This window comes from Felis catus, chromosome C1, assembly GCF_018350175.1.
Source record: "Felis catus isolate Fca126 chromosome C1, F.catus_Fca126_mat1.0, whole genome shotgun sequence".
In the NCBI taxonomy this organism is placed as follows: Eukaryota; Metazoa; Chordata; class Mammalia; order Carnivora; family Felidae; genus Felis; species Felis catus.
In genome coordinates this window covers 162,390,658-162,413,093 of record NC_058375.1, presented here as the reverse complement: position 1 = coordinate 162,413,093, position 22,436 = coordinate 162,390,658, and the positions used below count along the sequence as shown (strand labels likewise).

Genomic DNA, 22,436 nt, shown 5'->3' with positions numbered 1-22,436 from the left:
TAATCCATTTATAATAATTGAAAATGGCGAACTCATTTCTGCCACATCACACCAGAAAATAAATATTCAGAATGTCCAGTGCCATATGAGTAGTCAAATATGTCTTACCAAGTAAAATATTTCTCTTTTGACTGGTTCTTAGTAAAGAAGGCACATAAATATTAAAAGTTACAACTTTAGTATAAGCATTGACATTTTGCATTTATTCACTTAGTGAATAGATTTTATGATAGAAATGATTTCTGTAATAACTAAAAAGAATTTTTGGCTCATCTTATTTGCTGTGACCTCAGAATATACTGGAGCCACTCAGGGAAGTTCTGGGCTAGAAATTCTGTAAATGAGTGTATAATAGAGGGATAAGAGAAGACAGCTAAGGAAGACATCAACATTTAGGTGGTAGTTTGAGCAAGTAAAGGAATAGCCTAAGAAGAAATGGCCAGAGAAACTAGAAGAAAATCAGGAGAATGTGGTTATAAGGAATCTGCGAAAGGGATTATATCAGTGCTCTGAAGCTAGACGCTACTGACAGGCAACTCAAGATTTCTGAAGAATGGCTACTTGACTTAGCATCATGAAGACAAATCATTGGTGTCCTTTTTGACATCAGTTTCTGAGAGCATGGTGGAAGCATACCAAACTGCAGTGGGTTAAGTTCTAAGGAGGGAGGAAAGAAGTAGAGCAGGTACAGACAGCTCTTTCCAAAAAATTTGACCTTGAACTAGAGGAAAGAAAGCAATAGTAGAATGGGGATTAATGTCCAAGGATGGCTGACATGATTGATTTACTGTAGAATCTTAAGCCTGCTTAAATGTTAATGGGAGAATATTAGTGAATAGAGATGCTACAAATACTGGAGAGAGAGAGGCATACTAGATTGAGGTCTCAGGAAATACAAGGATACAAGGAACAATCTGTGAAGCAAATTTCCTTGGGGGAGGGTAGGATTCATAGCAGAGACGGTAGAGAGATTGGCCATAAACAGAAGGTAATGTTTTCTGTTTCACTGCTGGAAAGAAGGAAAGATTGGGTACAACCAAAAAGGGGCCTTGGTTTTCCAAACATCACATGCATTTTCCCTAATGAAGTGAGCAAGATGAAGTCTTTGCTGCTGAGTAGCAAAAGAGAAGAAAAAAGTATTGGAAATGTGAGAGAAGTCAGGAAGATATGAGAAAGGTGCTTTGTTATGAAAGGAAATGATGCAGGATTGATGGGTAAAAAGTCTTTGTGATAGGATCCATAAGCCTAGCTTATGGGTCATTTTCTCCTGTAACAAATCATTTGATAAGAAGGCTTTACTATAGTTTATTATTTTCATTCATCTCTTTTATATGTTTAAAAATGTATAGTGTAAAATAATTTTTATGGTAATAGTGGCTTTCTCCTTGTGGCTAGTCAGTGCAAAGCCAAAATTTCAAGTAAAATTTGTGCAAATTTCTCTTGAAGTTAAACCGATTTATTGTGCTTAAAAAATGACTTGCGCAAACAGTACATGTTCATTATAAAAACTTTAAAGCAAGACCAAACTGATGAAGAAGATTTGAAAATTGCTCAATAGCTCACTGCCCAGGCATTATTTTATTAGCATTTGGTCAGTGTTATTAAGAGAGAGAAACAATTTCATAAAAATATGATCACTAATGTATATGCTATTTTAAATAGAATGCTACATTTTATTTTATTGGGTTTGAAGGAAAGAAAAAACTGAATATAGAAGAAATGACTGAACTTCAGGTAATTTTTTCACAAAAGATATGTTTTCTTAAATGATTCTGCTAGATAGAGTTAAGAAATAGGATCATGAGAACACTGAGAGATTGGAGAAATTATTTTTTAATTACATGTTTCATCTTTATATGTCCATCTGTTGATCCCTTATTGTGAAAGATGAGGAAATTAGCACGCTTAACGTTTTTACCTCCCTTTCCTTATCTCTGAATTTTTGTTATTTATAACTTTTCATAGTTTATAATACATATGTTCTGTTTTGTTTGCATTATTTCTGTAGTTGTTCAGTCTTACTTATATGTTAGAATGTATTAATGCAGTCTGTTTGCCATTAATCTCTATTCCTGTCAAAATCTACCGTTGAAAAATAGGCTGGCTGGATTTAAAATTCTTGAGTCACAGTTTCTTTCCTTAGAAGACTTCTCTCCACTGTCTTTTGGCATAGAGCTGCGGCCTTGGAAAATTCTGAATGAAGTCTTATATGTGACTTGATTTTACAGATTTTGTTCTTGGTGATGTGTATTGTATGGTGTCAATGATTCCGTATCAGTTGGTTTACCAACTTGCAGCTGGTCAGTGTTTGTTTCAGTGTTTGTTTATGCCAGCTTACTTGGAATGTGAAACTTCAAACGTGGCCGTGATTTTTAAGTGGGCCACCTTCTTAACTGATAGGATGTCTTTCAAAGATCGCGAGAAAAATAATGGTGTTTGCCTTATATAACTAGTCCATTTAGAGTATATTAGAGAGGAGTATATTAAAAACTGAATGAACTTAGAAATGCTAGGATTTAGTTCTTTTGTGCTCTAGAGTTATAATAAATAAGGGGACAGATCCTTGAGTTATAGTATTCCCATCACTGATATCTAGAAGAAATAGTGAAGAAGATATAGCCATTAAAGTATTTCTTAAAGAATCACTTTTTGCCAAAGATCAGTGGTCAGCTTTCTGTACTTACCTTTCTTTACCTCTAAGCAACATTTGCTATAGTTGAGTACTCTGCCCTTTTTGAAACATTTTCTTCCCCTCAGTCCCATAAGAGCATTTCCTTACATTTTCTCTCACGTTGTCACCCCTTCTTAGTCTCTTTTGCCAAATCTTCCTTCCCATCAAACATTTGAGTGTTGGAGTGCTCTTTTCACATGACATCATCCAGATCCATAACTTTAAACATATCTGATAACTCCCAATTTTATATCTTAGTCATGACCTTCCATCCTACATCTAGTCCATCTCTCAAATATATTCCCAGTCCAAACATTTCTCCTCCATTTTATTTCAAGTTAACCACTCATCTGGTCATCTCTGATCTGTACCATTACCACCAACTGCTGATGAGTCTTTCTGCCATTCTTCTTGTCCTCTCCCTTAAAGTGTGTTCTTTTTAAAGTAGCCAAAGTAGCCTCTTACCGTAAATCATATGTTACTACCCTGTCTCCTCTTTATTTACTTAAAACTCTCCAATTAATGGCTTCCCATTACAGTTAGAATAAAATGCATGCTCACATCACTTATGAATGAATGTGAACTGCTTTACTTCTCCAACTTACCCTCTGTTTACCATCCTCTCCTGTGGTTCACCCACACTGACCTTTTATTTCTATTTCTGAAGCACTTCAAGCTTGTTCCCATTTTAAGGATTTTATACTTCCTTCTTAGATCCTTTGCGCTCAGATCTTCATATTACTGCCTCCTTTTGGCCATTCTGGCCTCGGGACTAGTGTCATCTCCTTAGAGAGGCCTCCCTTACTATCCTAGCTAAAGTATGGCACAGCAGCGTGATCATTCCCCCACCCTGCACACACATGCTGTATCACATTAGCTTATTTTATACAGAACAGTACCAAAAAGTCTTTTTTTTTTAGTTTATTTATTCTGAGTGTGGGGCGGGGGGGTGGGGGGGTTGGGGGCAGAGAAAGATAATCCCAAGCAGACTCTGCACCATCAGAGCAGAGCCCCATGTGGGGCTCAAACTCACAAACTGTGAGATTATGACCTGAACTGAGATCCAGAGTCGGATACCTAACCTGACTGTGCCACCAAGCACCACCCCCCCTGCAGAGTTTTAAAAAATCAGATAAAATCCCATCACCAAAGAAATTTCTTGATTTGACAAAAAAAATTTTTTTTTGATCTCACATTTTTTTACTAAATTAAACAGGAAACTTTGTCACTAATGTAAGTAGAAAATTAGTATCACCTGTAGATATTGAGATAATAAAAACAAATACAATGAAAACTGCATACTTACTAATTTTTTTAGCCTTTAGAAGCTCTGAGACTGAGGCCTGCTCTGTTGATAAAGAGATACATTTATAAATGTTAGATATTAAATACCAACAGCATCAAACTGATACTTTCTCTTTGATATAGTCAGAAGGACTGAAGAGAATTGAAATGGAAATAACTTTCTCATTTAACAGTTAGGTATGATATAGTATAGTCTTCAAGATGACTAAAGTCATCTTCTTTACCAGTACAGTGTTTCCCCCAAAGGGGAATTATAATAATTGTAATAATCATAATAGTGTTTTAAAGTGAAGCTGAAATAAATACCTTTGGTATGGACTAGGGTAAAATGTTGTGAACTAGTAAGAATTAGTGGGGGAAAATCTCACAAAACTTATTTTAACCTGTCCCAAGGTGAACTGAATGATATGAAACGGTATTACTCAAAACTAATGTTTGAGTATGTTACTATGCAATTTCTTCTAAATTACTGATTCCTTTTTTTTTAATTACTAATTCCTACATCATTTAAAAAATAGTATATGCCCCAGTTGCTGAAAGAGCTTATGTGTGGGGCTGTCTGCCAAGCACTTTACATATATTATCTGATTTAATTATACCCATTCTCTGAGAGGTAGAAACATCTTCATTTTAAAGATGTGAAAATGAGATCCTTAGAGGTTCAGTGATTTGTTTAAGAATTTATGACCAATGAGCTTGTCTGACTTCAGAACCCTTACTTTTAACCACTAAATTTCGTACTAAATCAGATAAGATGCGAAGGAATGCTGTAAGTGTACAGTGAAGTCTATTCAACTTGGAGCATATGGCCACCAAATTTTCTGTAAGCTTATATTTTATAGCTGTTTTAGGCTTCATGTCATCACAAGGCTATTCAGTTTTAAAGGATAACTTTAATATTTCCTTCACTTAATTTTTATCTTAATTTTGGCAATATTTAGTATCAAAAATAAATTTAAGTTCTTGTAGTATATTACCACTCACACACAAGTGAATATAATAATACTAACCTTCAGGCATAGGAACAGCAGTGCAATCCACAGTGTATAGGGCCTGTGATTTGAGTTTCTTTCCAGTAGTAGGGGAATGGATTAGTGATGATCCAGTCATAACTCCTTTTCTAGCCTAATCCTTGGCAGACTCCAGGCAAAGTGCAACCTAGAGGATAATTTGAAGGTTATAAGATAGACAAGTGCTATTTCCCTTTATTCTGGTTTTCTATTTGGATTAATTCAGATGATCAGAGAGCTTTATTTTCTTTGCTTTTAGAAGAATTGCGACTCCTAAGTTTCTCTCTGTTATCTGCTCAGTTAAAATTGAGGAATGTAATCAAGAAATTGCCATTTGAAACCTGCTGATGCATTTACTATTGTTGAGGACATCGCTATAGTTACTTACTGGCTCCTACATAAAGATGACTATATAGGATATTTTTCACTTGGAGTGTCATCAAATGTAGTTCTTTTTATAACTGAACTGACCATGCTGCCTTTGTTGCTTTGCCAAGAAGCTTTTGTTTTTATTTTCCTGTTTTATTGTGCCATTTGTGTAAGATGCCTCAAACCCTGATAAGTAATACCGTGCTTCCAGGGAGACGTTTTTCATGCTTTTCAAATATTCATACAATTTACCTAAATCACTGTCTGTCTAGTGTGTTTACGAGTAAGATATAATATGCATCCTCCTTTCTTGCTAATTTTGTTCATATAAGTTATATGGCATTATTTAATATATCATCAGTTTTATGCCAAGAATTTTTTATGCTAAGTATTTTAAATACTTAGATTTTAATTGTAACAATATACTTACATTTTTTTATTTATATTACTGAGTAGCTCCACATTAAGGTACAAATGGCTCAATTATTTTTAATTCTAGAAAATTATATTTAAAAATTCTTTGTAACCTGTAATGAGAATATCTTGGTCTTTGGTATGGAAGAATGAGCTATGGTCACTGTTTTTCTTTCATTAAACTCAGTCAAACTGTCTCATGATCCCTGTGATATCTTTATCTAAAATAATCGATGTTTTATGTTTGAAAACATCTCACTTTGGGTATATAATCTAGTTGGTAATTTAAATTAAATTAATTTGTTTATAAATGTGTTTTTTGTTTTGTGGGTATATCACTGCTTTCTGTTTATAATATTTCTCAGTATTTGTTCATTTTTGTGATACTGTTCTTTATCTGGTAATTTGAGTAAATCCAGTTGAATTATGTTGCCACATTATGTCTTCAAAAGGGCATAAAGTCAGTACACATGCTTCAGTAATATCTGGTTGTTTTACCCTTATGTTTCCAGTTGGCAATTTGAAATTATGGCTTCAACTGCACTTTAAATATGTGATAATAGCATGTGTTTCTAATAAGGGCCAGCACCATTTTGTTCAGATAGTGTGAATGGTTGTCACTCATATATGACAAATGCACCTTCATCTGCTTCTTTGATAGCCCCCTAAAAACCATACCCTCAAATCAGGCCGATGAAATTAGCTGCTGTGTAAATTGTGTGTCTGAGTGGTTCATTATCTAATCACCGTCAGAACCACAGTGATAAAGTAGATTGAAGCAGGGAAGAGGTCTGCCAGATGATTTCACCCACCCCCCCCCCCACCCCAAATCCGGTTTCCCTTGGAAACCCTAATAGTGCAGTTTAGAACTTCAGGCTCTCATGCCTGGAATTCAGTGTCTTTTAATGTACCAAACCTGAAAATAGCAGTAGTTCTGGAGCATAATTTTCTTTCTGTAAAGATTAATTTTATTTATTTCAATCAGTTTTTGAAATGTTGAGGCTCTTGAATTACTGTTTTTGTTGCTAGTGCCCTAAATATTACTAAATAGTACAAAAAAACCACTATGTCCTACTTGAAAGAATTCAGAATAATTTGAATAAATTGTTAACTTTCCAGGAATCTTTGATAATGGCCTTCTGTATTGTTTATTGGATTGCTTCTCTTTAATTCATTTTAGGTGCTTTTGAAGATGATGATATCACGCATGTTGAAGGAAGTGTAGATCCTATTCGAGATATAGAAATAATACACGAAGAGCTTCAGCTTAAAGATGAGGAAATGATTGGGCCCATTATAGATAAACTAGAAAAAGTGGCTGTGAGAGGAGGAGATAAAAAATTAAAACCTGAATATGTAAGTAAAAATTTACAGCTTATTTGATACTTGAGTTCATTTTTTAAATTATTTTTTTTTACAATAATGCATCTAATAAAATATCTAATACTGTTATGGAACTTTAGAATCCAAGGATAATTTCCATTAAAAAATCACGGAGAAACTTCATTTTCTTTTGGCAACAAAGCGTCATGATGACAGTCTGTTTAAGGTGTTCTTAGCAAGGCATGTTTAGCAGGAATATTGAGTATTTACATGGTTACAATGTGTATCCTCAAGTTGTAGTGTTAGGAAAGTGTGGTTTTATGATGAAAAACTTACGGATTTAGAGAAATGAATGAATATGAGTTTTGTGGATTTGAAGAAGTGATTTATATAAGGAATTGGTCTTCCATAGGGGTTGACTGAATGAATGTAGTATTAGATAATTTTAATCTTTTATGGAATGAAAACACATGTCATTGTCTTTAATATTCAAATGTATTTTTTATCACGTTGTAGTGAGGAATTATTAGTAATATAATTAGTGTTTCAAAATCAGTTTGGAAGCTTTTAGTTTATGGTCAAATTGTCTTTTACATTAAAAAAAGTGATGGCCTTAATCATATATTTTCTTGGGGCACCTGGCTGGCTCGGTGAGTGGAGAGGATGACTGTTGATCTCAGGGTTGTAGGTTCAAGCCCCACATTGGGTATAGAAATTACTTTAAAATAAATAAAATCTTTTTAAAAATTACATATTTTCTCACTAGTATCTTCCCTAAACCGTACTTGCTTTTTATGCTTTTTGTCATAGGAAGGATTTTCTGTCTTTTTAATTTTTCATGTATTTTTAATACATGTGTTTAATTTTCTCATGTCTGGAAACTGATTATCCTTTCCCTTTTTTAATTTATTTGCAGTAAGTTTGGAAAACTCAGTTGATTAGAGAGTTCTACACTCTTAAGGAGGAAATCAATTACAGAATCAGCCTCGACGCTTGCGCAGACTATTAGTAAATTATGGTCAATAGTGCTTGGACTTGGAACAAGGAGACCTGTGTTGGACCACTGATTTCCTTGGTAGTCTGGAACAAGCCCAATTCATTTTACTTCTCTTAACATCATGGCTATTTCAGTCATTTCTTAGTCAAATAGAGCAGAGAAAGGAGGGAGATTTGTCTGAGGGAATTGTATAAGATTTAGGACAGAGAAGGGGATTGAAAGTACGGGTATGAAAAATACTCCTTTTTAAAAAGGGAAAAACATTGTGAGAAAGATGTTGGTCAAAATTGAAAACAATTCATTTGCCCCAAACAGCATGGTTACTGATAAAAATAAATCCTTAAGCAGTCATTCCTTAGTTTATTGAAAGTTACTGACATCCCTCTGTCTTTCAGAAACATCAACTGTCTTATAAATGAATTTATCAATGTTGCTTTTTAGATGGGAGAAAGGGGCATCAGGTTCTTCTTAAGTCCTTGAGCTACCATTTCCTGGCCTTTCCTCTCAAAAGAAAACTAGAATGTTGAGTGCTATTTTTAATTCCCTGTAACAGTATTTTATTCTTTTTTTTTTTTTTTAATTTTTTTTTTTCGTTTATTTATTTTTGGGACAGAGAGAGACAGAGCATGAACGGGGGAGGGGCAGAGAGAGAGGGAGACACAGAATCGGAAACAGGCTCCAGGCTCCGAGCCATCAGCCCAGAGCCCGACGCGGGGCTCGAACTCACGGACCGCGAGATCGTGACCTGGCTGAAGTCGGACGCTTAACCGACTGCGCCACCCAGGCGCCCCAACAGTATTTTATTCTTATTTCTAAGGATATTCCTAAAATTTCTGTATCAGATTTGAAAGCATCACTTGGACTTGTGTTTACAGAAGAATCTGAACACCTTCTCCCCATTTATTTTCCCTTTCCCTATTCAGCTCTTCTGGATAGATGGAACGCGTTATGTAATTTTCTTGTTTCCCAAAACTGTGATCATTCCATCGGTTTCTTTCCTCATATTAGACTCAGCTGCTTCAGAATGAATTACAGTTCAGTATTTTTTAATCTTTTTTTTCATTATCACTGTCCCAAAGGAAAAAAGTTAATTAAAATTTAATTTAAATTAATTAATTTAATTTCTTACTAATGAGAAATTAGATACTAATGAGTAAGGATTTGTTGGATAGGGTTGAACTTTGGAGGGCCACAAGCCATTTAAATAACTAAGGTTTTTTTCCCCCATAAGAATTAATTTTTGCCCCTCTAGGAGTAATATCACCCTCACTGAGAATGTATGCCATAGATTTTTGTTGCAAACCCAGTACTGGTAAATACGGTAAAACACATGGCTATTAGAAATTTTTTTTAGTTGTTAGCAGAAACAGGATTTGGGTTGGATCTGTAACTTAATTTGGCGAGAATTAAGATCTCTTACAGCATTGAATCATTTAGTGCAGGGAAATCTTCTTTTTCTTTTTATTGAGCCAGGCATTTTTGGACACTTTTTATATATGTCATCTTATTTAAACCCCGCAACATGTGAGACATAAATTATCTCCATGTTAAAACTGAGGAAGCCTAAATTTCAAGAGATTTTATGAATTGCTCAAGATTTCATGCTTAGTAAATTGTAGAACAAGTTTTTCAGCAAGATCAGTCTGACTGCAGGGCCAATTTGTCTTTTTTTTTTTTTTTTTTTTTTTTTTTAAAGTAAGCTCTAGGCCCAACATAGGGCTTGAACTTATATCAAGTAATATGCTCTACTGACTGAGTCAGCCAGGCACCCCTGTCTTTTTTTTTTTTTTAACATTTTTTAAAATTGTGAAATGTATTCCAAAAAGATGCATATGTATTTAAAAAATAGTTGTAAAATAAAGGCTAGTAAAACCTACTTTCATGTCAAGAAATAGATCATTATTAGCATCCAAAAATATCTGCATCATTTACCAGTCTTAACCCTCTTCATCTTCCCACAGCTAACCACAATTCTGAAATTCATAATAATATCCTTGCTTTTTTATACCAGTGTATGTGCCACCTAAAACAATATGAATTAGTCTTTCCTGATTTAAAACTTGATGTAGTGTCATTTTATATGTATTTATATGAGCATTTTTCACTCAACATTATTTTGTGCACCCATTCATGTAGCATTTATCTTTAATTCATTTGTTTTCCTTACTGTAAACTATTTTACTGAAAAAATGTATCGTAATTTAAAAATCCATTTTACTGTCACTGGGCATTTGAACCCCCCCCCCCCCGCCAAGTTTTTGATAATTATGAACAATGCAGCTGTTTTACATCCCGGTGCACATAAGGGCAGTGTAAGGCATTCATCTAGAAGTAGGAGTGTACGTGTATCTTCAGCTTTACTAGATAACACTGCTTCCTAGTGCATGAGAGTTTATCCTCTTGCCAACATTTGGTATTGTCAGATTTTGTTTCATTTTGCAAACTGTGGTATGATGGCATTTGGTTAGGGTTCTGATTTGTAGTTCTCTATTTAAGATTGGAGACCTTTCTTTTTTTTAAAATATTTGTTGACTCTTAGATTTCCTCTTTGTTCCTCTTAGATTTCCACTTTTTAAGTGCTAGTTCTAATTTTGCCCATTTTCTGTTGGATCACTGTCTTGTTCTCATTACTTTGTTAAAGTTACTTACATATTCTGGATACTGATCATTTGTTTTAAATGGATTGCAAATATCTTCTCCGACTCTGAGATAATGGTGTCTTTTGAGGAACAGGACTCAGTGTTAAGTACAGTGCCTTTTGTGTCTTTTTTAAATCTTTCCTACTCTAAGGTTATCAAGATGATCTTGTATCTTCTAAAAGCCTTATTATTTTACCGTCTGCAGTTAGGTCTTTAGCCTACCTGGAATTTTTTGTGTGTGTGAATAGTAGAAGGCAGGCATCAATTTGACTTTTTTCCCCCCATATGGAAAACCTGTTACTCCAGCACCATTTTTTTTTTAAAGACTGTGTTTCCCTACTCCAATGAAGTGCCTCCTCTGTCATAAATCAAAGAGCTGTGGCATCTTAACCCTTTCCTGAGGATTGGCAGATGACCCCCAGGTAAAAGTGGCCAAAAGCGACAGTGGGATCCCAACCCTCTTGAGTGGTGAAGGTGAGAAGGCTAAGATAAAATGAGGGGTTGATACACAGAATCTGGTCTTCTGTGTGTTCCCCAAATCATTTCTGTACTTTCCTTGTCCCCTGCTGTCCCAGTCTTCAGTCTAGATCAAGGACAATTAAAGTGTGGTCCTCAGACTAGCAATATCACCATCACCTGGGAGCTTGTTAGAAATGGAAACTAAAGCTACAGATTTTCTAAATCCGAATCTCTGGGAATATGTTTTAACAAGCTCTCCTAGTGGTTGTAGAAATTGTCTGTTAGGGGCACGTGGGTGACACAGTCAGTTAAGCATCCGGCTTCAGCTCGGGTCATGATCTCGCTGTTTGTGAGTTCGAGCCCCACGTCGGACTCTGCACTGGTGGTGCGGAGACTGCTTGGGATTCTCTCTCTCCCTCTCTCTCTCTGCCCCTTCCCCACTTGCTCTCTCCTTCAAACTAAGTAAATAAACTTAAAAGAAAGCATCTTGAGGTGCCTGGGTGGCTCAGTCGACTCTTGGTTTTGGCTCAGGCCATGATCTCATGGTTTCGTGACTTCAAGCTCCACATCAGGCTCTGCGCTAGAAGTGCAGAGCCTGCTTAGCATTCTCTCTCTCCCTGTATCTCTGCCCCTCCCCTACTCATGCTGTCTTTCTCAAAAATAAATAAATAAACTTAAGAAAAAATTCTCTCTCCCTCTTCCTTTCTCATGCTCTCTAAAAAAAAAGAAGGAAAGAAAGAAAGAAAAAAAAAGGCCTTGTTTTTCTATTGAAAGGATGAGGAAGCTGGGGTGATTATCAACTGATTTCCATTAGTCATTGGCTGTGAGTTCCTCCTAGGAGTGTTAAGTCCCTGGCACCTGATGTCTGTGTGCTCTGAGCACAGTGCCTAGGCAACGTTACAGATGCTTACAGTATAAGAAGCCATCAGCATTTACTTGACCTTTGAGAGCAAACGGGTTATGGACAGGAAACAACAGTCTCTGCTATACATCCCTTCACCCAATGTGCATTTAGATTTTTTGTCCTAACCATTCTATTTAATTTGGAATGTTTTTTAGGATCACAAATTTAATTTGGTGGTATTTTGTATTTTTCCTTGCTTCTGATTTATCTCTAGTTTTCACAAGAGAGTACCGATGTGATTATGTTAACTGGTTCTTAAAGGAGAGTTCTTAAAAATTTTTTTCCTTATATTCTCTAACAAATGGTCTAAAGGTATAAAATGTTATTGGTGGGACTTTAACTGGACATAGACCCTAGGCTATAAGAGAGATAACTACTTGAAAGTTATAAGAAAATTAGATAGATCATTTTGTTTACTAGGTATATGATTATTCCTTAATATTCATTCTATGATGTCTGTTTTCTAGGCAATCTTCCAAAAATGCAACATTTCAAGCCTCTCTTCTTATTAAATTTCTATTTTCTTGATTTGGGTATCATTAATATTTTTATGTAAATAAACTTAGATACACTCTAGCATAAAACATGAGCCAACTTTTTAATGCTAAAACAGAATCTCTCCTAAGTGTAAAGTTGATATATTCTGACATAAAAACACCTTGTATAGTGTATCTTGCTGTCTGTGGTAAAACTGGGGCACTAATGAAGGCAAGTGTGTGATGAACATTTCCTATTGGTATTAATTAGCCAAGTGTATTAGTTTCCTAGGGCTGCCATAACAAATACTATAAACTGGATTCAAATGATAGAAATGTATTCTTTCACAGTCTGGAGACTAGTAGTCTGACATCAAGGTGTTGGCAGGGCCATGCATCCTTTGAGCCCTCTAGAAGAGAATCCTTTCTTGGCTTTTCAGTTTGTGGTAGCCCCAGCCATTCCCTGGTTTGTGGCTATATAGCTCCAGTCTCTGCTTCCATTTCATATAAGCCATCTTCCCTCTGCATTTCTATCCAGATTTTCCTCTTTTTCTTTTTTTTAATGTTTATTTATTTTTGAGAGAGTGCAAGCAGGGGAGGGGCAAGGAGAGGGGGACAGAGGATCCAAAGCAGGCTCTGCACTGACAGCAGCAAGCTGGATGTGGGACTCAGATTCACGGACCTGAGTTTAAGCCACATGCTCAACCGACTCAGCCACCCAGGTGCCCCCAAATTTCCCTCTTCTTATAAGAAAACCAGTCATAATTGGGCTGAGGGGCCACCCTGTTCCAATATGGCCTCATCCTAATTCTCAAATAACATCACACGGAATACCATGGGTTAGGATTTCAGCGTATCTTTTTGGGACGGTTTATGATTTAACATTAACACCAGGGCATCAAGATCAAGGCTGATTTTTAAATCGATTCTAAGTGTGTATACATTTCATTTGGAAAGACAAATTTTGGAAAATGTAAGTAGAAGCTTTTAAGGAACGATTTATTTTGTATTGATGAATTATTTGGGAATTATCACATTAAAAAATATTCATAGAACCAGCAATTAATTAGACAACCAAAGAAAACAACCAGAAATTGTAACTGAGTCTTTTTTTTCTGTCAGTATCTCTGAGTTAAATAATTAATGTCCCCCAAAACATATAGCTATGAGCAGATTTCTTCTCATTATTCTTAGGGCACTTTTTATTTTATTTTTTTTATTTTTTATTTTTTTTTTTAGTTTTGAGACAGAGAGAGACAGAGCATGAACGGGGGAGGGGCAGAGAGAGAGGGAGACACAGAACTGGAAGTAGGCTCCAGGCTCTGAGCCATCAGGCCAGAGCCCGACGCGGGGCTCGAACTCACGGACCGTGAGATCGTGACCTGAGCTGAAGTCGGAGGCTTAACCGACTGAGCCACCCAGGTGCCCCCTTAGGGCACTTTTTAAAGTTGATTTTTACATAACTTAAAATTATTAACATTGTTTACATATGTAATAGGCATATTTTTGACTAAAACAAAGAAATTCAAAAGGGTATAATCCTCCCATTTCTGTCTTCTCATTTACACATTTCTCCTCTTGAAAGTTTATGTACCCTTCCAGAACTATTCTTATATGACTTAGATTGTTTTCTAAAAGAATAAAATGCTGCAAGTACAGGGTGAGGCGGAACTGCATTCATTTATCTTTCTCCCTATATTCTCTGTGTTTTCATAGTCTCTACCTCAGTTAATGACATCAAATTGTTTGAACTGAAAACCAACATCTTTGACTCCTCTTTCTTCTGTACCATTACATTCCATTCTGTTGATTTTATCTCCCGAATATTCCCTATACCTCTCCCTTCCTTCCTTCTTATTTTCATGACTTATTTAGTTTTGGGCATCATTATGCTTCATTTACTTTTGCAGCTTACCCGACTCCTTTGCCCTCTTGTCCCTTGTTTTCCGCAAACATAAAGTGCAGATCTGTTATTCCCTTGATTAAAATACCTCACCATCTTCCCATAAAGATACTGCCAACATAAAGTCCATGTCTCACAGATTTCTTTGCGATTCAGCCTTTCCTGACTTAAATTTTCTCAACTTGCCTGATAGTGAACTAAACATTTTGGTTTCACATGAGCTTGTTTACTAGAACTCTCCTCCTTTTGCTGCCTCTCCATCCCTGTTTCTTAGTCATCCTTTCAGACATGGCCTAAAGAGAAGTGTCCTACTTCTTATAAAAATGTTTTGATTGTGATGCACTGTACATAACGTAAAATTTACCATTTTAAGTGTACAATTTAGTGGCATTAAGTTCATTCACAGTGTTATATGCCTGTTACCACTGTCTGTTTTCAGAATTCTTTCACCATCCAAAACCGAAACTCTGTGTCCTTTAAATAATAACTTCCCATCTTTTCCTCCCCCCTCCCAGCCCCTGGAAACCTCTCCTCTACTTTATTTCTCTATGAATTTGCCTGTTCTAGGTTCCTCATATAAGTAGATTTACAATTTTTGTCCTTTTGTGCCTGGCTTATTTCATTCAGCATAGTGTCTTCAAGGTTCATCCATGTTACAGGATGGATCAGAATTTCATTGCTTTTTAAGGCTGAATAGTATTATATGTATGTACCACATTCTGTGGACATTTGGATTGTTTCTACATTTTGGCTATTGTGAATAATACTGCTATGAACATTATTGTACAAGTATATTGTGGTTGTAACTGAAGAAATCTCCATTGAAAATAATCCAGAAGGAGATACTAAGTGATAATAGTGGATTAGAGAGAGTTATGAATGCTTCCCCCCTAAAATATTTTTCTATTTTAATTTTATTGTTTTTATAAAATAAATGTATGGAAATGAACCCAGAGTTAAAAAAAGTATTTATTAAATATAGCAGCCCATTTACAAATGCACAAACCAGGAATGTGATTAGAAATTATTGTAGTTCAGGGATGCCTGGGTGGCTCAGTCAGTTAAGCTTCTGACTTCGGCTCAGGTCATGATCTCATGGTTCATGGGTTTGAGACCCGCATCGGGCTCTCTGCTATCAGCGTGGAGCCTGCTTTGCATCCTCTGTCTCCCTTCCTCTCTGCCCCTTCCCCGCACACATGCACGTATGCTCTCTCTCAAAAATAAAACATTAAAAAAAAATTATTGTAGTACATTATTTGAGTCTACATAATACACATACCCCAAAACTAGGAAAGAGGTTATAAAATTCTCAAAATTAGAATGACAAGTTGCTTAAATTAATGTGGCAATACCATCCTGAGAGTCAAACTATGGGAGATAGGACTACTTGATGGGTTTAGGAGAAGTGATTATCATAGTAAGTATTCTAAGCATAAAGGAGGTATTTTTTGACAATGATGCTTTTATCAATGGGAAGGATTGAGGCAAAGTGTCTCCTTTTTCTTGAACTGAGATGGGAAGAATGAGAATATAAATGTAATTGACCAGGATTAATTTAATGATTATCTTAACAGTGTAAGATATTTTACTTTCTCAGTTTATAGTCCTTATTTTAAGCAAATCATTGTTTTTCTTTTAAGGTTTTAGGAAAAATTTTTTGACTTATTTGGTAGTATGTGAACATACAGGTAAAATATGCTAAAGATGAAAATCTTCTGAGTGATCAAAAAAAATTTTTTTAATGTTTTTATTCATTTTTGAGAGAGAGAGAGGAGCAGGGGGAGGAGCGGTGGGTGGGGGGCACAAGGGATCTAAAGTGGGCTCTGCACTGACAGCAGTGAGCCCGAAGCGGGGCTTGAACTCACAGACCATGAGATCATGACTGGCGTAGAATGCCCATGAGCTGAAGTAGGATGTTCAGCTGACTGAGTCACGCAGGTGTATGTTTATTTTTATTTATTTTTGAGAGAGAGAGAGAGAGAGGGAGTGGGAGCAGGTTAGGGGCAGAGAGAGAATCCCAGGCAGGCTCCATGCTGTCAGCACAGAGCCCCGACACAGGGCTCAGATTCATGAACCCTGAGATCATGACCTGAACAGAAATGAAGAATTGGCCGCTTAACCAACTGAGACACCTGGGTGCCCCAGAGGGAGAGAGAATCTTACACAGGTTCCACTCAGTGTGGAGCCCAGTGCGGGGCTCAATCCCACAAACTGAGATTATGACTTGAGACAAAATTGAGAGTTGGATGCTTAACCAGCTGAGCCACCCAGGAACCCCTGAGTGATTTAATCTCAGAAGTTTTATTGTATTTTTTAATATTTAGTCATAAGGACCAGGCATTCAACTTAGGCTATTTCAAGAAATGGATTTTTATTTTTAAAATACAAGACAATAAAGGAAATGGAAATCCAAAAATGTTGAGGATCAGGAAGTGTGGTGTATAACCAGACCTGTTGGAGTAGAATTGTAAATCAGCCCAGGGCATCACCCAGGAATCTGAAAGTATGTGCACCTTCTCTGTGTGGTGCTCTGCCATTCACATAACTCAGATGGCCTTCATTTCTGCTTCACTAGAATTCTACTTTTTTTCTGCTGCCACTACAGTTCATCTGCTGTTTTGTATATTGCTTTTATTCCTGATTTCTGCTTCTTCGTAATTTCTAGTTCTTTAAAAAAATTTTTTTTTAATGTTTATTTATTTTTGAGAGACAGAGAGAGAGAGAGAGAGAGAGAGAGAGAGACTGAGAGACAGAGTGTGAGCAGGGGAGGGGCAGAGAGAGAGGGAGACACAGAATCTGAAGCAGGCTCCAGGCTCTGAGCTGTCAGCACAGAGCCCCATGCAGGGGTTGAACTCACGAACCATGAGATCATGACCTGAGCCGAAGTCAGATGCCTAACCGACTGAGCCACCCAGGCGCCCCAATTTCTGCTTACTTCTAATTAGCCTGTTTATCACATCATGTAATTTACTCTGTCTTATGTTGGCTCAGTGTGTCCTTTCAGCTTAAGTCTCCAGTTCTCTTATCTCAGTATTTCCTGAGAGCAAGCATCTAATTGCCTCAGTTTATTCCCATTTTGGCAGTCTTTTTTTGCATGAGACCCCTTCATAGGTCAAGGACCCACCAGTTCAGGCCAGGAGACTGTTTTTGAGTAAGAACCGTTTCCTCAGCAGAACCTGTGGCCTGAGAGTAAACCCATGTTGATTAGTGTGTTTGGGATACTATGTAAAATGGTAGGAGACTTGGCACATTATAGGTCCTCAGTGCTCATTGTTATGCGTTTGAGGATAGCAGTTAGGAAGTGCAAAGCTGTTTTAAGACTTCCAGGGTAACGCAAAAGAATATGTTGTAGTTGGGCAAGGAGGATTAGACTCATTGAGGCCAGACTACTTTAGAATCATCAATTTTATATATACCTAATACATTTAGGGAATGAATTCCTAAATGAACTGATGTTATGGTACATATGCTATAGACATACTTTCCTGTCCACTTTCTCCTTGCCTGCAGCCAACAAAACCTAGATGGAGAAAAGTTTAAGTAGGACGTGTTAGTATCCCCATTAACTCATTATTAGCAGCCTCAAATGAGCCCTCACCTATATCTAGCCTTCTTATTTGCTTTCCTGCTCTCTGCTGCAACTGCTTCCCTTTTCTCCTCAAACGTCTTATTTATGCCCACTTTGTGTTGCACCCATCCCTACCCTCAGTAGATGACCCTGCCTCCTACTTCAGAGATCAAAATAAAAACTACCAGACAGAAATTCACTCAGGTTCCCACAAGCCAAATCTAAAAAGCCTGCTTATTCACTCCTGTTATCAGTGGGTGGTTATTCCAGTTCTTTGAATCTTATCATGTCCCAACTTTTCAGAAACCTTACACTATTAGTCATCCTTTCTTTATTCCCCTCTTCATTGCCTTTAAATTATTTTATATTATTTTTTTTTAAGTAGGCTTCACACCCAGCATGGAACCTAAACATGGGGCTTGAACTCAAGAACCGTGAGATCAAGACCTAAACTGAGATCAAGAGTCAGCCACTTAATGGATTGAGCCACCCAGGCACCCCTAAATTACTTTATTGAGATAAATTCACATATCATAAAGTTTACCCTTACTATTCAGGTGGCATTTAGTGTATTCACAAAGTTGTGTTTTGATCACCAGTAATCCCTTCTTTCTTGTATATACAACTTGTCCCTCTCAAGCTAGATTGTTTTCTATATAAAGATGCCCTTTTTGATCTCAAGGGGGGAAAAAAAATTTCTTCCTTAGTACCAAACTCCTTATCCTTCATTTACCATATTTTTACTACTCTCCTTTTTTTTTTTTTTAAAGTTTATTTATTTATTTTGTGAGGTACAGAGATAGCATGAGTAGGGGAGGGCCAGAGAGAGAGAATCCCAAGCAGGCTCCGCTGTTAGCGCAGAGCCCAATACGGGCCTCGAACTCATGAAACCGTAAAATCATGACCTGAGCTGAAACCAAGAGTTGGTTGCTTTACCGACTGAGCCACCCAGCTGCCCCTCATGACTCTCCTTCTTAAAAACTTCTTGAAAGAGTTTGTTTTTTCTACCTCATGATAACTCAGTCTAATCTATCTGGATTATCTGCTCATCAGACTCAAACAGCTTTCACCAGGGTCATTGGTGACTTTTGTAGTTTTAAATCCAGTAGACGTTTTCAGTCATTGTGATTTGTCAGTAGCAGTGGACACTATTGGGTACACTTGAACTACTCCATTGGATTCCGTGACCGCATTCTCCTGCTTTCCCTCCTTCTCCAGCAACTTGTTTCTTTTGCAGGCTCATCCTCTTCTATCTTTGCTACTAAATATTGGCATTACTTAAAATTGAATCTAAGGCTCTCCTCTCTCAATTTTCTTCTTATGTGATATCATCCATATCCTTTGCTACAATTACTATTTAAGTACAGATGACTTCCAGATTTCTGTCTATAGCCCTTATCTTCCTCTGAGCTGCAGACTAGTGTATTTAATTCCTGACTTAACATCTTATGGATATCTCAAAGATATCTCAGAGTTAGCACACCTGAAATTGAACTCAAGGGTACCCTCCCTCAAATCTGACTCTCCAGTGTTTTTGATTTCAGTGAAATGTACTACTGTTAGATTATGCAAACCAGAAACCTGGTCATCTCTGACACAGTCTCTTTACATCATTTCACATATCTAGTCCATCACTGAATTCTGGCAATATGTAATATGTAGATACAACGATATGCCTATGTTTTCTTGTATATGTACACATATACATATATACAGGCAGTGAAAGGATAAAACAAGTGTGGCAAGATAATACATTAATGAATTTGGATGTATAGACATTTCTCTATTCTTGTAGCTTTAAGTTTAAAATTATTTCAAAATGAAAAGAAAATGTCTTATGATTTTAATATATAGATACAGTTAAAATACATGACAATAATAACACAATCAGTGGGAAGAGGCAATAATAGAGTAAAAGAGTAGAGTAATACTCCAATTAAAAGACAATTTGGTGGTTCCTCAAAGAGTTAAACTTAGGTAAACATAGAATTACCATATGACTGAGTAGTTAAGAAATATGTGTACGTGCATATACATAGCCGTGCTATGCACAGTAGCCAGAATGTGGAAAACAGCCCAAATGTCCATCAGATATGAGTGTTTAGGGGATGAGTGTTTAAACAAATTGTGGTATATACATACAGTGGAGTATTATTAAGCCTTCAAAAGTAAATGAGTATTGGGGCACCTGGCTGGCTCAGTTGGTGTGGCATGCAACTCTTTATCTCAAGGCTGTGAGTTTGAGCCCCATATTGAGTGTAGAGATTACTTAAAAATAAAAAAAAAATTAAAAAAAAAAAAAGAAGTAAATGAGTACCAGAGAGAGACAAGCCATGAAGCAGACTCTTTTTTAAAAAATATATATTGTTTATTTATTTTTGACAGAGAGCACAAGCAGGGGAGGGGCAAAGAGAGAGGGAGACACAGAATCCAAAGTAGGCTCCAGGCCTCAAACTCACAAACTGCAAGATCATGACCTGAGCTGAAGTCAGACACTTAACAGACTGAGCCACCCAAGTGCCCCAAGAAACAAACTCTTAACAATAGAGAACAAACATGGTTACCAGAGGGGAGGTGGGTGGGGAGAGTTGGGTGAAATAGGTGATGGGGATTAAGGAGTACATTTGTCACGATGAGCACTGGGTGGTGTATGGAATTGTTGGAACACTGTTTTGTGCGCCTGAAACTAATATACCACTACGTTTTAACTATATTGGAATTTTAGGAAAAAAGGGAAAAAAACCCAAAAAGTAAATGATGACTGATACTAGCTGTGGATCAACCTTGGAAACCTTACGCTAAATGAAAGAATCTAGACATAATGGTCACATATTGTATGATTCCATTTGTGCAAAATCTCCAGAATGAGTAAATTCATAGAGTCAGAGCTGCAGATTGGTGGTTACCAGGGGCTAAGAGACTGGGGAGACTGTGGAAAAGAAACTGTTCAGTGAATATGGGATTTTATTTTAGTGTGATAGAAATGTTTTGGAAGTAGATAGAGGTGATAGTTCTGTAACATTGTGAATATACCAAGTTTTTAGTACAAAATTACTTTAAAATAATTGATTTTTTATTTATGTGAATTTATGTGAATTTCACCTCGACAAAATTTTTTAAAAATTAAATAGGACAAAGAAATGTCAGATTGGATTTTAAAAGCCTACCTCTATGCTGCTTACAAGATATGCATCTCACCTAGAAATGCAAAGGTCCCAAAATAGTCAAGATGGTCTCAAAGAAAAACAGAGAGGATATGGTACACATGAATCTTATATCAAGACTATTCTGAATCTGCAGTGATTAAGAAAGTCAAGGACAGACAAATTGACCACGGAACAGTGGCTGTACAGCCACAAATACAATTTGATTTGTGGTGAAGATGGTACTGCAGAGTAACAAAAAGGAATGCTTTTCTCAAGAAATGGCGTTGGGTCAGTTGTATATCCTCGTGGGAGAGGAAATAAATCCTCAGCCACCTCACCCTATGCAAAAAAAAAAAAAAAAAAGTTTACATAGCATAAAAAGTGAAACTCATATGGAATAAAGCATCTATTATACAGCATAAGATATTTTCATGACCTTGTAACAGACAAATATTTTTTAAACAAGACACAAAAATCAGTAATCATAAAGGAAAAGATTTTAAAATTGGACATTAAAATTAAAACTTCTGTTGGTGTGCTGTGTGGCTCAGTCGGTTAAGCATATGACTCTTGATTTTGATTCAGGTCATGATCTTGGAGTTGTGATATCGAGCCCTGTGTCAGGCTCTGTGCTGATTGTGGAGGCTGCTTAAGAGTCTCTCTCCCTGCCTTTGACCCTCTCCCCAACACACGCACGTTCTTTCTCAATAAATAAATAAATAAATAAATAAATAAATAAAATTAAGACTTCTGTTAAACAAGAGAAAGGAGAGATAAGCTACAGAGTGGAAGAAGATATTTGCAGCATCTAACAAAGAATTTGTCTATAGAATATGCAGAGAACTACAGATAAATAAGGAAAAGACAGCCCAACAGAAAAATGGACAAAAGATTTGAACACGTACTTCATGAAGGAAGAAATCCACCATTAATGATTAGGGAAATGCAAGTTCAGACTGCCCCATACATTAAGAACACTGACAGTACCAAGTATTGGAAAGAAAAACTGACTGGCAACATATACTAAATTTGGGTGAATGTATGACCTATGACAGAACTCCTCCAGGCTTAGGTATATACTCAAGAGAAATGCATGCACAGATTTACCAAACTCCATGTACAAGAATGCTTATGGCAGCTTTGTTCATAATAGCTTTAAAGTATAAACAATACGTGCCCATCAACCGTGGAATGTATAAAGATACTGTGGAATATTCCTACAGGGGATTATTACGTGACAAAGAAAAAACAT

General features: G+C 36.5%; 1 protein-coding gene across 1 annotated transcript in view; it reads left to right on the top strand.

Moving 5' to 3' along the window:
* OLA1 (Obg like ATPase 1) overlaps nucleotides 1-22,436 on the top strand; it is a 172,928-nt gene that overhangs the window by 97,954 nt on the left and 52,538 nt on the right. The window contains exon 5 of the mRNA XM_023259469.2: nucleotides 6,950-7,125. Coding sequence (XP_023115237.1) covers nucleotides 6,950-7,125 — 176 coding nt within the window. The remainder of the gene's footprint in view (nucleotides 1-6,949; nucleotides 7,126-22,436) is intronic.